General features: G+C 37.9%; 1 protein-coding gene across 1 annotated transcript in view; it reads right to left on the bottom strand.

Moving 5' to 3' along the window:
* FMN2 (formin 2) overlaps nt 1–15,867 on the bottom strand; it is a 164,650-nt gene extending 148,783 nt beyond the window's left edge. Inside the window, 1 exon segment of the mRNA XM_068155191.1 lies at nt 14,104–15,867. Coding sequence (XP_068011292.1) covers nt 14,104–15,664 — 1,561 coding nt within the window. The 5' untranslated portion in view covers nt 15,665–15,867.
* Nucleotides 15,868–16,298: the final 431 nt, after the last annotated feature.

Genomic DNA, 16,298 nt, shown 5'->3' with positions numbered 1-16,298 from the left:
CTAATTTCAGTTTTTACTACAATGGAAGCAGTCAAGGTCTGAATTCCTCCACAATTTATGGAGGCTGGTTCTTCACCTGTCCCTGCCTCACTGCCCTCTGGCCCTGCCTGTCCCTGTACTGATGTCAAAACAAAAGATGCTTGTGAAGCACCAAGAATAACATTTATGATTTTGATTCATGGTAAGATAAAGATTATATTTTTGTTTAGGTACTGCAAAATACCTCAGCACTGGACGTTGCAGGCTTTGAACTACTTCTGTTTGAAACAAGAAATGGTTCTCCAGCACCTTATCTGCACTACACATACTTGGAATTAATTCAAATTAAAATTACTTTGTCCATATGCATGAAATTGACTGTTCAATGTTAAGCCCTGAATCTGTCAGTTAATCCATAAAACTATAACCACAGCCATATTTAATATTTAGGCTAAATTCCAGGCAGCTACATCTGCAAGATTTTGAGCTACAATTTTTCATCTTTGGTTTATAAATGAAATGCAGGGGAAAAAAAACACACCTTCTTCCTCAAACATCATTAATTTCCTTATATTTGCAACTCACCTTCAACAGGTGAAGATGGTTGCAAATAACCAGGAATATTTAAATTTCATAATTATTAAATGAACAAATTATTTATGCTACCTTTAAAATGCAATAATAAGTAACTTTCTTTGCATGTCATGAAAATAATAAAGAATAAAGGTCTCTCAGATCTCCTTATTTTCCCCAAAAACATTAAATTCTCATTTTTTATATGTTAAAAAACCTTTTCTTCCCAGAAAGCTAATGAAATTCCTGAAGTCTATTCTTATATTTTCCCTATGTATTAATTTGGTGAGAGATGGAATGCATAAGAAGTTTTGAATTGGAGAAGAACTGCAGTTAGGTATCAGCTTTAGATCAAATCTTGCCAAAACCCTTCAGCAAATAATATGAACATGAGATCATAAGTTATTTTTCAGAAGCTCAGAATGACTTACTAAATCCTAAAAGACTTTGTTTGGTTTTTGTTTTGGTGGTTTGGGTTTTTTCCTTACAAACGATTACACCATTAACTAACTGAAAGAATGGAAACATGAGGTTAAGTTTGGCAGTATCAGATACTCTGGTCTTCCATAGATATTTTATAATATGTTTGCTGTCATGACTCAGTCTAAGTCTTCTGGCTCATCTTTCAAATTCCACATTCTCCACTTCCATGACATCGGCCACTTCCACCCACTCCCATGAAGATGAAACACTATGATTTTTTCACCCCTGTATGACACAGATGACCGGTCTTCATCACACCCCTATGACCAAGATGTGAGCAACACTATTCACCAAAACCATATCTGTAGAACACATGAGCAGTTCCCTGCACAATGTAAATTCACAGGTTATAGTATGGTTTTCATTCACGTGATCATCCTTTTAAGGAATGTGAATAATTGTATTCTTGAATGATCATTTTTAACTTTAGATTTACAACAATCATACTTACTTAAATGCAAGGTGGGGTAAAAAGGAACCTATCCCCCCAAAAAGTCATTCTATAAACATTATTTCATATAATAATGGAACACTGTAAAATATTAACTATGTGGGTTGTGTACATACACACATGTATACACACAGTATACTACACTATACTTGCATATAGTATGAAAATATCACTCAGTATCACCCTGACATGGCCACAGATTCTTACTTGGCCTGGAGAGATGTATGTTTGTATGTATTACGCCTACTTCCATATGGCAACAGCTGCTACAGACCTTGGCCATCAGTACTGATAATCCGAACCACCTTGTCTGTCATGACCTGAGCTGTGAGTCACTTTGGATGGGAGAGGTTGCCTATTTTAGAAGGAAGCACAGTAGTCTATCACAACTTTCATATATTCCTATACAATATAATGATCATATTGCTGGCTTTGTATTTGCTTAATTATTGAGAGGAAGAAGAGGCATGAATTGAAGTGAAAACCAAGAAAGCTACAGCTGTCACAGCCATACTAATAAATAAAACCACACAACACAGACATGAATGCACTAAGGGACCACACTAGAGCAGAGCTTGCAGTAATGTTTGCCTGAGGATTATGCTGCTATAACCTCACATTCATCTTTAAAGATGGGTCTGCTATCCTCCTTACCCTATATTTGCAAGAGCCTTGGAGCACAGCTGTCAGTGAGCACAAGTAGAGACTAATGATCAAAATGAATTGTAGTGCAAAATCTCCACCTTCTGCCAGTCTCCCCACAATTCTCTCTTTGAACAGACAGAGCACTAAATTACAATTTCACCATTAGCACAGTAGCTGCGTCAGCACATTTTAACCTATACAGACTGGAGACAGAGTTATTTTTTTTCCTAATTTTCCTAACGTTTATTTTTTTCCTAATGCAGTCAGAACCCCTAGTATAACACCAGTCCTGAATGCATTGCTCAGTCACATTGAGGATTACCTTGACACAAGCATGTTCTGTATATATCCTCAAGAGCTGAAATCCACTTGCCTTCTTTTCCCCAGTTTAGTCCTTTTTGCCCTCTTTACTGAGATCAGAAATGCTCACACAGCAAATAGATTTCATAAGCTTTGAAGCCCAAAGTACCATAGGCCTTGTTCTATTTTTGGAAGATAGTAGAATGGAGAAAAAGGAAAAGGAAGAAAAGGTGGACAAAATGGTGAATTTCTATTTAGAATGTTTCCTATTACTCATGCAAAAATATAAAAAGAGAATTGTAGGATTCCAAGTATGAATATAATTCTATAAATTTGAAACAAGAACAGAAGGGAAAAAAGAAAAGCCAATTCCTACAGCATTCAAGAGTCAGGAAATACTCTGCTTCGAATATACTGATGCTCCATAGAAGTCTAAATCATTCCTTGTTTAGAATTTTTTTTGTGTGTGTCTTTTTCTACATATGCTACTCTTAAGGTCAGAGGTAAGACAGGCCTCAATCTTCTGGCAAAACACCTGAATCATGCAGCACCAAGCATTTCCCAGAATGCCAAAAGATAACAAACATGTCCAAGAGACAGAACTACTGCAAAGATTTCCGTATTTGTAGATGAACTATTAATTGCAACTGCATGCAATTTCTTAAATCCTTTGCAGTGCATATTTTTGTTATTTATTATATTCCCCAAAGCTACACAGCAAAAGCTTGCTGAATGATTTCCTAGGGGCAAAAACAAATACTTCACTTTCACCTTTCTGCTGTTTAATGTATTTTCTCAAAAATGCAAAGCAATGAATGACTAAAATTTCACTTCAAGGATTAAGACTATTACATTTCTTCAAAATTTCTCTTTCATTTCATAGTAATTCCAAATTTCAAGTTTTTTAGATAATCTGTACTACTCAACCTAGGTAGGATGCATGACATGTCACCACTGAGAAAAAAATTTCAAAGGTGCACATGGAACGTGGGAATGAAACACAACTAGAAATTGCCATCTCCTCTTTTCAAATAACAAGCTCACATCTTGCATAAATGCAGATTAAATATACCTTTGGGCTAAAATGTAACAAATTCATTTATTCCTGTGCTTGCTGAAGGCTGACCTGGGGGATTACGCCCAATATTCCAAGATTAGATGGTTCTTTTCACCGCAGAATTTCTAATACTCTTCTGATTTTGATTGGGAAACTGTCCCGAATCTCTCGTCCTGTGAGGCTTTTTTGGATTTTGTTGGGTTGGTTTTACTTTCCTGAAACTATGTGACAGTTTTCTCACAGCCTATTATATAAAATATGGGAAATCCACCAAACAACAGGCCTGCACACATAACATGCTTCCTTAAAAAACACAAAAGGAAAAAAAAAATTCCAATCCTTCTATTATGAATAAACACAAAATAAAATATGTCACAAGTTTGATTTCTAGACAACATAAACCTTAAACATATCAAACTCTCTCAAGGTGTAGGATTATGTACAAATTGTTATAATTCTGTAATAAAGATATTTCCCATTGTTCTTCTTATCAGTGTAACAGCAAATATCTGCATGCACGGTTTGTATGTAAATATGTTTCTAAGGGAAAAACCCCAGAGGTTCTACATTGATTTGTTTATATATTCATAGAGTATATTATATTATCAATATTCTATATAAATTTTATACACACACACTTATATTTTAGTATTTCTAATATAATTAAATTTAGGGATGTGGAAAAATGCCTGAAGAGATTATCCTTTCTTCTCTGACATTCTGTCTCCGGATTTCCTAACTCTGTTCACATGCTTGGCATGAACTGAACCCAAATATCATCTTAAATTCAGCAATCATAAGCAGAAAGTCTGTCTAAACAGCAGAATTGATGAAAAGATATCTCAGCACTGTGTCCCCTTGCTCCTCCAGTTTCTATTCTGCCTAGACACACTTCAATGAAATTTCAAAGTCAGAAATATATTTATTAAATTCCAGTAAATGATGCTTTGATTGATGGATTGATAACATACATAGTTTTATTCTAGTTGATGAGCCTATCAATTACTAATTTCATATCTGCCAGTTCTGTGCCTGATTATCACAGTAAACACTACACCTTACTTTTGTCAAGATGTCTGAATCTCTCCCTCCTTTTACACCACCTTGTCTCTTAGCACCCTTCTTGACTGTAAAATGTTTCCATGAAAACTCTTGACTGCTCTAAGTTGGAATCACAGTGTATCAGCCTCTGTGCAACTCAAAGGTAAAAAGAAAAAAAAGTTACTTGCTTATTTTTTTCCCTACAATTGTCCCTGATCATTTAAACAGTTGTCAGATTGTGCAAGATGACATGAATAATGATATCATTGAGATTTCAACTCAGTGAGCTGGAAAAAGCAACCCATGACACAGTTACAGAATCACATAATGCTAAGAGTTTCCAGGGTTTGAGACATTCAATAGAAAAAAAACAAGGAATACATGTGTGCATGCTCCCTTTTGGAAGCAAAGGCACAATCTGTTGCTTGCAAGAGAATCCTGCTGCTGCCCTTGGGGCCACCATGGTGCACACAGAGCAAATTTGTACCTCAGAAAAACATCCATTGAATTCTTCCTCCTGAAGCAGAAGTCCAGAAAAATTTCAAACTGAGATCTTCCAAAACTAAAGGCAGCAAGGAAACATCCCAGCCTTTATGAAGTAAAGAGTGACCCCAGAAAGGATGTTATAGACAAATAGTTTTCAACAAACCCTCATTGCCCCCACTGCAGACCTACTCGTCTTTCTCATAATTTCCTTGTTAAGGTAGACATTTCAGTCCCCTAATCATCTCAGGGGCTCTCCTGATACAGCTCTACTATTAATTATGAAATAAACTTCCATAGCCTGATAACGTCTATCACAACACTAGGCAGAAATAGTCCAAAAGGAAGTTGTTTCTCTCTGGTGACAGTGAATTAACACAACAGAGTCCCTTCTCAAAAATCACTTTCTTCTTTGGGTGTTTTTGCGATGTTGCCATTTTGTACAGACACTCAGATCAATTCCTCCCATTCTTGCCTTGTGTGGAAAGCAAATGCACAGAAGTTATTAACACAGCCTCACTGATCTTTGATAAAACCATGTACATTTTGGTTTATTTCAATTTACCCTTTTTTCCATATACCAAATAGCAAATTACAGCGTATCATTTCCTCCTTCAAGATTTGCTTCAACGCCTTGCTTGTTGCTACAGTAAAAATTAATTAGAAATCAATTGCAATATGATCATTTGCAATAACAATAATATTTTCTCTAAAAATGAGATACTATAATTTCTGTCACCAGAGCTTCAAAATATTAAAAAAAAAAAAAAAACAGACACCAAACCAAACTTGTGATGTCCTGTGACAGTGCTTTCAGAATTCTTGCAAATTGACAAGTCTTTGAAGCACTTCATATCCCTTACTTGAACATTAAGCTCCTTGAAATTTTGACAGATGTATAACAGGAGGAGACAAAACCTTAAACCTTGATTTAATTAGAATAGAATAAACCAGGTTGGAAAAGACCTTTGAGATCATCGAGTCCAACCTATCATCCAACACCATGGCACCAAGTGCCCCATCCAGTCTCTTCCTAAACACTTCCAGTGGTGGTGACTCCATGACCTCCCCGGGCAGCCCATTCCAATGGCAAATCATTCTTTCTATGAAGAACTTCTTCCTAACATCTAGCCTAAACCTCCCTCGTGCAGCTTAAGACTGTGTCCCCTTGTTCTGGTGCTGGCCACCCAGCAAGATGAGACTAACCACCATCTGGCTACAACCTCCCTTCAGGTAGTTGTAGAGAGCAATAAGGTCTCCTCTGAGCCTCCTCTTCTCCAGGCTAAGCAACCCCAGCTCCCTCAGCCCTTCCTCACAGGCCTTGTGCTCCAAACCCCTCACCAGTTTTGTTGCCCTTCTCTGCATGTATAGTGAAAAATAAGAATGTATATTGTATGTCACAAAATATCTTTCAGAAGCAGAAGGTTTTAACAAACAATTCCCCAGCTGTGATACAGCAGTGGCACAGAATACAAAATACCTTACTGAAAATATATACAAGATGCAACCTCCTACAATATTACAAGGCATGCCTCCTGTCATCGTGATTACTCTTCAGGTTCTAACACAGTATTATTGCAGATTGCAGGGTTATATTGCTAAAGCTTTCGTAATTATAGTGGTTTATGATGAAAGAGAATCTATATGTGTCTGTCTACCAAATCTTTTAGGCAGCGTATGCATCATTGGCAGCTTCCATACTGTGTTTTCCAGGTGCTTGAGTTCTTCTCAGCAAGCATTTAATTCTCCCCATCTTTACCCTTTAGGTTTCTGTGGTGATTTTCTATGTGAAGGCTGTATTGTGTGCCAGATTCTCACAGGCTGCTGGAAATCCACAATCATCTCTGTCTAGCTTGTTAAAATAGGAAGCTCCTCTGATGTCTTTTGGGGCAGCTATTACGAGCAACATCTTTTGTCAGTCCAAACTGATACACAATGTTCTTTACACCCAAATCTTGCAACTTTTAATTATTGCCAACACTTGTTGTTGTTGTTGTTTTTTATTTCATTTGACATTTAATGCAGTCTGACCCATGTGTACCTTAGAAGTTAATACAAATATTTGTTTAAGTACCCACAGGTCACAAGACACAACTGAACTGTACTAACCAGCCTCTAAAGTGGGGCACAAAATGCAAATATCTTCCAACCTACTCATTAGAGCTCCAGCAAGCCATAGCTTTCTTTCCAGGACCTATGCATGTGACCAATATCTGTCAATCTCATCTGGCTTTTTAGCATATATTTAAAACCTATTTTCTTCTTTGTATCTGTAAACAGAAACTGGTAAGATGAAGAAAGGAGAAGAACTGCATTCCAAAGAAAAACATGTATATGCACACCTATATACTTGTGTAAATACATTCTTCTGCACTTTATCTAAATAAAACCTAAGCACATCTACCTTGCTGTAACTGGATCTTCCTATTCTTTCATTGATGTATGAACTATCATGTATGAACTCAACTATTTCTCAGCATACTGTATTTTCTTGGACTCTGTGGGACACAATAGTGTCATAATGGTCTGTGAGATTTTGGTGGTTTATTTTTGTTTGTTTGTGGTTTGGTTTGGTTTTGCTTTTCTTATTTTTATAGTGAAACCCACATTTTCACATTTCATGACTGCTGGCAGATTTCGTAGAGTTACTGACTTCTGTTGTACAGTGCCTTTTTCCTTACCAGCATAAGAAAGAGGAAAGGAGTTATTTTCCCCTTGGTATATACTACTTACTATGCATTTTTGAGGGACATCTCAGACAGACATCTGCATAAAATTCTAAAATGAAAGCTGCCTCATATAATTAGCTTGAGTGTAGTTATCTAAGCTTCCTCCTGATCCAAATCCATATCAGCTCCAGAGCTCTGGCATCCCTGATAAATTTCATGTAAATCATAAGACTACACAATTTATAGCTTTACTGACAAGTAAGAACATCTCTGATAAATCTCAGTGAGGAGTCGACTTTCCTGTCACTGTTTATCTACATATGTCAAGACACAAGGAAGATTTTCCATTTATTTCTTATATATTTAACGGTTTACTTCAACAAAAGCTATGTTATTTACACACAAATACAGTCTCATAACCACTGTTTCTTACCGTTGCAAAACTTATGACTGATTTAATGGTTCTATCATCTATGCATTTATAGACAAAAGAAGTCATCTTCTATATTTGTGTGTGAATAAAGCAAGGGTTTGTATTAGAAAGTTTAACCCTCCTCTTATCCATGGTCAGAAAGCCTAGCTATTTCCATTAATGTGAAAAAGTTATTCTGGACAGCAGCAACATGGAAATAACTTCAGAAATAGTAATTTTTTACTCAAGGTAACACAGATCATCTCTCATTGTTCCTAACTTTTTTTTTTACATGAATTACAAGGTAGTAATGAATGCAGGAGGTTGTGGCTTCTTAAAATAAATAATAGCAGCACAGCTCCTGAATCCATTTTGCTGCCCCTTCTAAATCACTTAATGAAATGGAAGTGGCCTTCTATTGTCTTATGAAGAGGTAGTAAGAAGCAGACACAGTGCAAAACCCTCACATCCTACCATTGCTTTCCTTTCATAGCTTCCCACCGCTTCTGCCCTTTTCCCCATGTATCAGCTCACCTTATCACCCGAAGAAAAATTGTATGCATAAAGGCTTCCAGAAACTGTTATGTTCCCTCTAACTGCTACAGAATATTATTTTTCAGTGTACCTAAAAATAATTGAAGCCACAGTCACAGAACCACTACATATATATGCTTCATCACCACTGTACCTTGTGTAAGTTGGAATTTTGGCAGAAGTAGTTTATAAGGAACACATTTGGCCATGCCCTGATCTTGGATAAACTACAGCACAAAGTATCTTGACTAATTAGTAAAATTTGCATTTTTATATCACCCTGATTCACATTAGAACTTGATCCCTTATATATAGCACCAGTCCAGAGGAGGACCACAAGAATTATCAGGGGGTTGGAGAACCCCCGCTACAAGGACAGGCTGAGGGAGCTGGGGTTGTTCAGCCTGGAGAAAAAGAGGCTCCAGGGAGACCCGACAGCAGCCTTCCAGTACCTGAAGGGGGCCTGTAAGAAGGATGGGGAGAGTCTGCTTGCAAGAGCCTGCAGTGACATGACAAGGGGCAATGGCTTTAAACTGGAGAAGAGCAGATTTAGACTGGATTTTAGGAACAAGTTCCTTACTATGGGGGTGGTGAAACACTGGAATGGGTTGCCTAGGGAGGTAGTTTAAGCCCCTTCACTGGTGATATTCAAGGTGAGACTCAATGAGGCCATGGGCAACCTGGTCTAGTTGGGGATGTCCCTGCTGACTACAGGGAGGTCAAACTAGATGACCTTTGGTGGTCCCTTCCAGCCCAGATCATTCTATGGTTCTATACACAGGCAGTCTAAAGTATTGCTAGAGATGCTTTCCAATTCCAAGTTTTTTCTTTATACACCACAGCATGAATTAAAAATACCTATGAGGCCTGCTTCAAAAAACAGAGTATTTTTGCAAAGAAGAGACCCACACACACATGGGGGTGAGGGGTGGAGAGAGTATTCTTTTTCAGTTTGTTTGGTGGTTTTGTTTTGATTTGGTTTCTGTTTTTAATAAAATGTATAAAGCACCTCCTTGAGCTATTAAATAATTATTAAAAAAAACCCCACAATTAAATGCAAAAAACATATTCAAAATTTAATTCCACACAACTATTCTCTGACTGCAAGAATCCACTGCTCTTTACAAAGAAATGAAATTATTGACACACATAATGGCCTCCAACGACCAGTTCTAGCCAGATCCCATATATGAGGGATCTTATACTGCAGAGTTGCACAGATCTCCAGCTATAATCTGTCCCTTTTCCTTTCCCCTTTTGCAACCCAAAAGAGACCAGCAGGAAAACAAGACAGCAAATTTCTGCCCCAGACACAGGTCAGGCAGCCAGTCAGACCTTACAACAGGACTGCTGCTCAGAAAGAGATTGCTCCTCAGAGATGCAGCCACTCAAACCCATGACCAAAGCTTGCTATTCCCAATGAAGTTCTAGATAAAGATCAAAGCATTAATCATGAGACCCCATCAAAACAAGCCTGTGGCAGCACTGCATTCCAGTGACGTTACTCATGTTGCTCAGATTCCACTGAAGTCAATACTGGCACAGCAACATTAAAGCAACTTACCAGCACTCAGCAGCCTTTCAATAACATATTGCAGCCCATTTGCAAACACATTTTACTGTTGTTGGGGTGTAGCATTACAACCTTTTCCACCCCTTCCCTCTTCCCCTTCTTCCTCTCCCCCTGCAATTTTGGGTTTACTGGGCAAAAAGAGGAGGATATTTCCCTTCAAATGCCTACTAGGAATACTCTGGTGTTACAATGTGATTCCAAATCACATGAAAGTTTGCTTTTGGGCAGTTCCTTTAGTTAGAGGAGGCTGCACTGCCCCATCATGTGATAAAAGAAACATTTGTGTTACTACTGACAAACATTATCAGTGAAATAGTAGTCTTAAATAACAGTTGCAGAATAAATACTCTCATCTGGAGGCCAATAGATAAAAATCAATATTGTGTGTATCATCACATGAAGCAATGAAAAAAAAAAAAATAAAAAATTGAAAAAGTACCTAAAAAGATCTATTTTGTCCCAGAAACAAACTTCCATCCTGTTGTTCTCAAGTCTTCACATACTTGTCTATACTAAGACCTTTGTATATGCCTGCAGACACTGCACTGGAACTGCAAGTGGGTGCAGATGACATTAGAACAGTGAAATAAAGTAGCCTTTTATAAGAAGCAGTCCAGTCCTCTCTGGAAATCAGAAAGCAGCCATGAGCACACAGGCATGGGTCTGACTCAGTTTTTGTCCTATAGTAACCCAGACTTTTTGTTTGTCTCATGCTTACAGATAGAGCAAGAGAAATAAAAATCTCTGAAGAGAAATGTAAATATAAATTATGTGTTTGAAAGATTCATGCAGCAAGTGTATCACAGCCAACCAACAGAGATTAGAAAGGGCATGTGTTTGTCTCAGTCCAGTTTATTTACCATCTGGGGCAGCTAACAGGACTCTTATTTGGTTTACGTAACATTAGCTCCTCTACAAACTCTGTACTTCAAATTAACTCAAAGATTAACTCCTCTTTACTACATCTATTAACTTCTCTGTATCAGTTTTGTTGATGTTTGGAAACATCAATTTCAGTTTCCTAGCAAGATACTAAAGTGAGAGAGCCAACCCTATTCATTCAGGTTCTGTACTTGTCCTCCTGGTATCACAACATAAAAGCCATGGCTCCACTGTGCATCAGGTAATCTAGAACTTGTAATTACTGTCACTGCAATTTCAAATACAGCTGTCTTCATCACAAGAGAAATAGAACTGATGCCTGAATTACAAAGCAACCATAAATTTGTCCACACCATGTTCTTAGCCAAGATATCAAATTCTAAATACTGTATTTATTTCTTACCTAAACCAAAAACTAAAATATGCAAACACTCTACCATTCCAGTTGTTGGCTTCCATCTGCATTTTATATTTAAATGGCATTAGAAAAGTTCATATGGATCATTGTGAAAAAACAAGTGGCACAGAGCCAAACCACAAAGTGCAAAAGTAGGACAGCCATTACGTAGAACCTGCCGTCATTAGAACTGAAGAGTAAAGCGGTGGGAAATATTTGATTTGATTCTAGTTAGACATACAGAACAACCCTGCAGTCGCTGCACAGCAAGATGAGATTTAATGCTGTAGGCAAGAATATGATAATTTTAAAAACAGAAATAGGCAATTTCTAAAACCACAAAAAAACCCATCCAAAACCAAAACTGTAGGTAATGCTATTTCTGAAAGCCTGACAGTAATCCCCATCTTGATGCATCTCATGCATGCAATTAAAATACATTTATCAAAAGCAATATTCAAATGACAAGGAATTTTTTTCCTGAATTTTTGTGGTGCAGACTAGTTTAAATAAAGAGGCTTTTCTACTCTTGCAGCAATGACAGCCACTCTGTGGGAATAATAATGTTAAGTTTAATTTCCCTTTTTTTAATGTACACTAGTTGCCATTTTTATGTTCTTGATAATTTTCAGCTTGTGAATAGATTTTTAAAAATCAGAATGATCAACAAGAGATTAAGTGTTATCATAGCATTTCCAGTCCTCTCATTCCAAGCTTTTCTGCATGAACTGAAAGATATAATTGTCCTCTGCCCGTAAAGACAGCTGGTATGTATATGCAAATAAGGGTCACTGTATTTTCCACAGGAGAGAGAACTACTGTTGCATTGGTAATTTGTCCCTTCAGAATTACAGTCTAAAGTGCTGTTGGGAAAACACAATAAACAAAAAATTATGAATAAGTGAAACAAAACCTTGTGAGGAAAAGTGAGAAAGTCCTTTTAATGGAAAACTGGTCTCTAAAAAGTAATTCCGTGTTACTGCATTTTGTCACATACAATTTATTTCCATCATAACACCACCATAAAGAAAGTGTATTTAATGATGATACAATTTAAGGGTTTGTTTTCTGCTCTGAGTTTTTTATAAGCTGTTAAGTGTCAATAGTAAAAAAAAAAAAAAACCACTATAAATCTGATGACCACCTCAGACTGTAATACCTTGAAGAGAGATATCTGAAATTAAATCTAAGAAAAGAGGAGCAAGGCACTTAAAACACACCAAAAAAGAGTCAGCTCACTTAACAGGGGGCTGGTGTCCTTCAGAAGGGGCTGGCTTCAAAACTTGAATTCTAATTTTTCAAGACTAAAATCAGGCATTTCTGTTCAAGACTACTGATGAATGAAAGTATTCTTGTGATTTGAAATGGGAAAATATGGTTAACATTGGCTGCTAATTTATTGTTAATACTGCCACTAATTTTAATTTCTATTTGGAGACAGGTTCATTCACCAGTGTTACTGGGTTGTGAATCAGAATAGAATGTACACAAAGGAAGCAACTATGAATGTAAATGATGATATGTTATATAACTTTTTAAATAAAAGAAGATAGTCTTTCAATGCAAAACTGTTGTTGATGGCTTAAATATTTTCTTACACATTTTTATATCATGTCATTGTTCCCTTCATAAGCTGCATTATTTGGTTTTGTTTTCATAAAAGCACAAAAGAATTCTCACTGCGGTTTTTTGCAGATAGTTTGGGTACATTTGGTTTCTGTGCTCATTCATTTACAACAGACCGTCATGCAAAATAAACATGATTATAGATTAAAGTGTTTTAGTCTTGTAATAGGCATGTTCTTTGCATTTTCTTAGCTCTACACTTTTCCTAAATGAAAAGTAAATAGATTATGTTGTTGTGTTTCCTCTGTATACATACCTCCTATGTGTCAGAGGCCTTCTCTGAGACTACATTAACTTTACACAGAAACTTCAGCCTGAGCAGCTGCCTACCACAGCTACCAAATTGTACTAACCACAGTTTCCCCTCTCTTACCCATTTTATACTGCATTTTTAAGTCATTAACATTGTTTTCATCTCCTCTTTCCCCCTTCTGAAGGGGGGAAGCATACATGGCTTTTTCCTTTTTGTACTAAACAAATCCTTATTGCAGCCTCAGTCTAACACCATGTGCAGCTCTCAAATATTTACAGTACACCAGAACTGTGCCTAGTAGAAGAAAATCCCAAACAGGGTCACAGTTACAGAAAGCTTCACATCTGAAAGACCTATATATGCAAAGAGCTGGTCTGTCTACAACAGTGCACATCTCAGTTTTTTTCAGCAGGAATAATTTAAGATAATTCAGCCTTCTCCTACAGGATTTAGACAAAGGAAAAAAGCAGAAAGAAAAACTTCAAAGAGTTATGCACTTCCTTTGCTGGCAGTACTGCCAGGCTGACACTGAATAGAGAAGCTATGCTAATTAATGAACTGTGATTGTTTTTGCAAGATCAGGCCTTTGATTTTGTAACAGTCAGCATAAGCTGGGACAACAATACATGCAAAGGACCAAATGCAAGTATTTCAAATACATTTTCAAAGGCTCTCTGGGAAAAAAAAAAAAAAAAAAAAAAAGGACCAAAAAACAAAACCCAAACACTTAAAACATGTCACTCACCTGAAAATACATTGGGAAATGTCTCTGTAGAAGCCTGTACCCCTGAGGACTTTCTTGAATGAGTCAAAGGCACTCTTTCCGTTTGAGATTTCTCTCTCAACCCCTTGTGCTCTAAGTAGACTGCAGAGCCCACCTTCTGCGTTATATCACGATTCTGATTAGCTATCTCATCTGTCCAGTCTGCAGAACGACTAAATAAACCTGTCAAACTAAGAGACCGCTGCTTCTTGGTTGAGACTTTTTCTTTTTTAGGGAAGGATTCTTGCCTCCTTGTAAAATGCGGGCTCTGAGATGGAGAGGGAGAAGGTGAATGGTTGGGAGAACTCAGCTGCCTTGTTGTGGTTTTGATGTAACAAGGATTAATTAGATAGGGCTTAAAGCATCGGGAACCAAGCATTGGACTGCCTGCTGTCCCCTCAGAGGACAAAATGCCATTTTTAATTTCTGTGGATAAACCATTATGCAGGTCCTCTTGACTGGCTGATACAGTGTTCTTCCCTTCCTGAGTATCAGCAGTATGATCACGGCCTGCATCTGAAATAGCATCCTCTGTTACTGATCCCTGCAAATCAACAGCCTGCACTTCAGCAATTTTAGTCTCAGCATCTGCTACTGAGGTTGAAAAAGATTGTTTGGAACTGCATGTCTGAGACCCATTTTCTACCACAGTTCTATTTAAATCATCTTTTAATTCACTAGCTACAGCATCCACTCCAGCAACGAGCTGTTCCTGTTCCTCAATCAATAGCTTACGTTCTTGTGCTTCAAATAAACCGTTACCAGGAGAGCCTGTGCCATTTTCCACTTCTTTCAGTTCACGTTCAGTTGCACAGGAGACAGGAATGTTTTCTGCAATTTCAGATACCTCTGGAAAAGCCCCCTCAGTGTCTGGACTCCTTTCTTTGTCAGTGGTAGTTACTGAAAGAAACCGTTCAAAATCTAAGGGGGCTGCCTGCGAATTAGCCATGTGACGGCCCATTGTTTTGGTGACAAGGTCCTCAGTTCCAATGTTAATTGCCCCCTGCTGCTGCTGCTGCAGTCTAATAGCTTGCTGGATATCAGAAAGCAAATCCTCTTGTTCTGTGGCTGAATGGAAACTGTATATATCTGTATCAGAGCCAGAGCTGGTTCTTTGTCCATCCTGTGTCTCTGCAGCAGCTGGGACAGTTTCATTTCTGATTTCAAAATGCTCAACATCTGTGTCAGAGAGACCTCCTTCATCCGCAGAGATGCTTATATCTGGAGTTTTGGTAACAATTGAATTGTCCAGCTCTCCACCCCGCAAGGCCTGGCTTTCCAAAACATCCTCCCGTGAACTACTATTCCCATCCTTAGCCTTGGAGAGATTTTTTCTGATCCTCAGATTTGAAAACACTGAGGCCTTAGAATCCGACTTACCCTTCTTCTTACCAGATTCACTTCCTTTTGCATGTTTCCCCAGCCCCCTTCTGCTTCCCGATACCTTCTTTGTGCCATCTGTATCCTTCGGCCCAGAGACATCCTCTCCTCCTTCATGCACATCACCTGTATTTTTCTTTAGCTTCCCATCTTGATTCCCCATGATTTTTTGCAGTACACTTTCAGCAATCAAGCCATGCTCCCGGTTTTCATTCCTTTGGCCTCCTGGCGAGATCCCCTCTAGCGATCCAGGTTTGTTTTCAAGCAGTACTGATGCAAGTGAAGCAAATGCTTGCTGTGCCTCTCTCCCATCTGCTAGAGCTGCCTTTTTGCATAATGTGCTGCTTGCACTGCTCTCCGCTGGGACATGCTCAGTACAGCACTGAGAGCTGCAGACAGCTCCTTCCAATGGCTGCTGTTCACGGAGCCGTCTGCTCTCTGGGCTTCTGCTGCAATCTCGTTTCTTTGAGAAGGATTCTGTGAAAAGTGTTTCCTTTATAAAAGTCACTTCTTTTTCCACAGTTTTTATTGCCTGCATTGTAAGATCAGCTTGTCATCAAACAACTTGTAATTTCAGGACTTAATTGTTCAAGCTCCTGGAGGAAAAAAAAAAAAAAAGGAAATAAAAAGTTAAAACAAAGTAATTACCCTGCAACTGTTTAAATGGTTAAGCGAAACTAATAACCTTGGAAAGAGAAATAGTATGATTATTTAATAGTTTATAAGGTGCTTAAGCATATGTTACTTTGACAGATTAGACAGTACCTCTGGTGATTTACATGTTTACTTTTTAAAGG

The sequence above is a fragment of the Melanerpes formicivorus genome, unplaced genomic scaffold (assembly GCF_026170545.1).
Source record: "Melanerpes formicivorus ecotype bairdi unplaced genomic scaffold, bMelFor1.0.p_v2 SCAF_2, whole genome shotgun sequence".
NCBI classification, from domain to species: Eukaryota; Metazoa; Chordata; class Aves; order Piciformes; family Picidae; genus Melanerpes; species Melanerpes formicivorus.
This window is presented reverse-complemented; position numbering and strand designations above follow the sequence as displayed.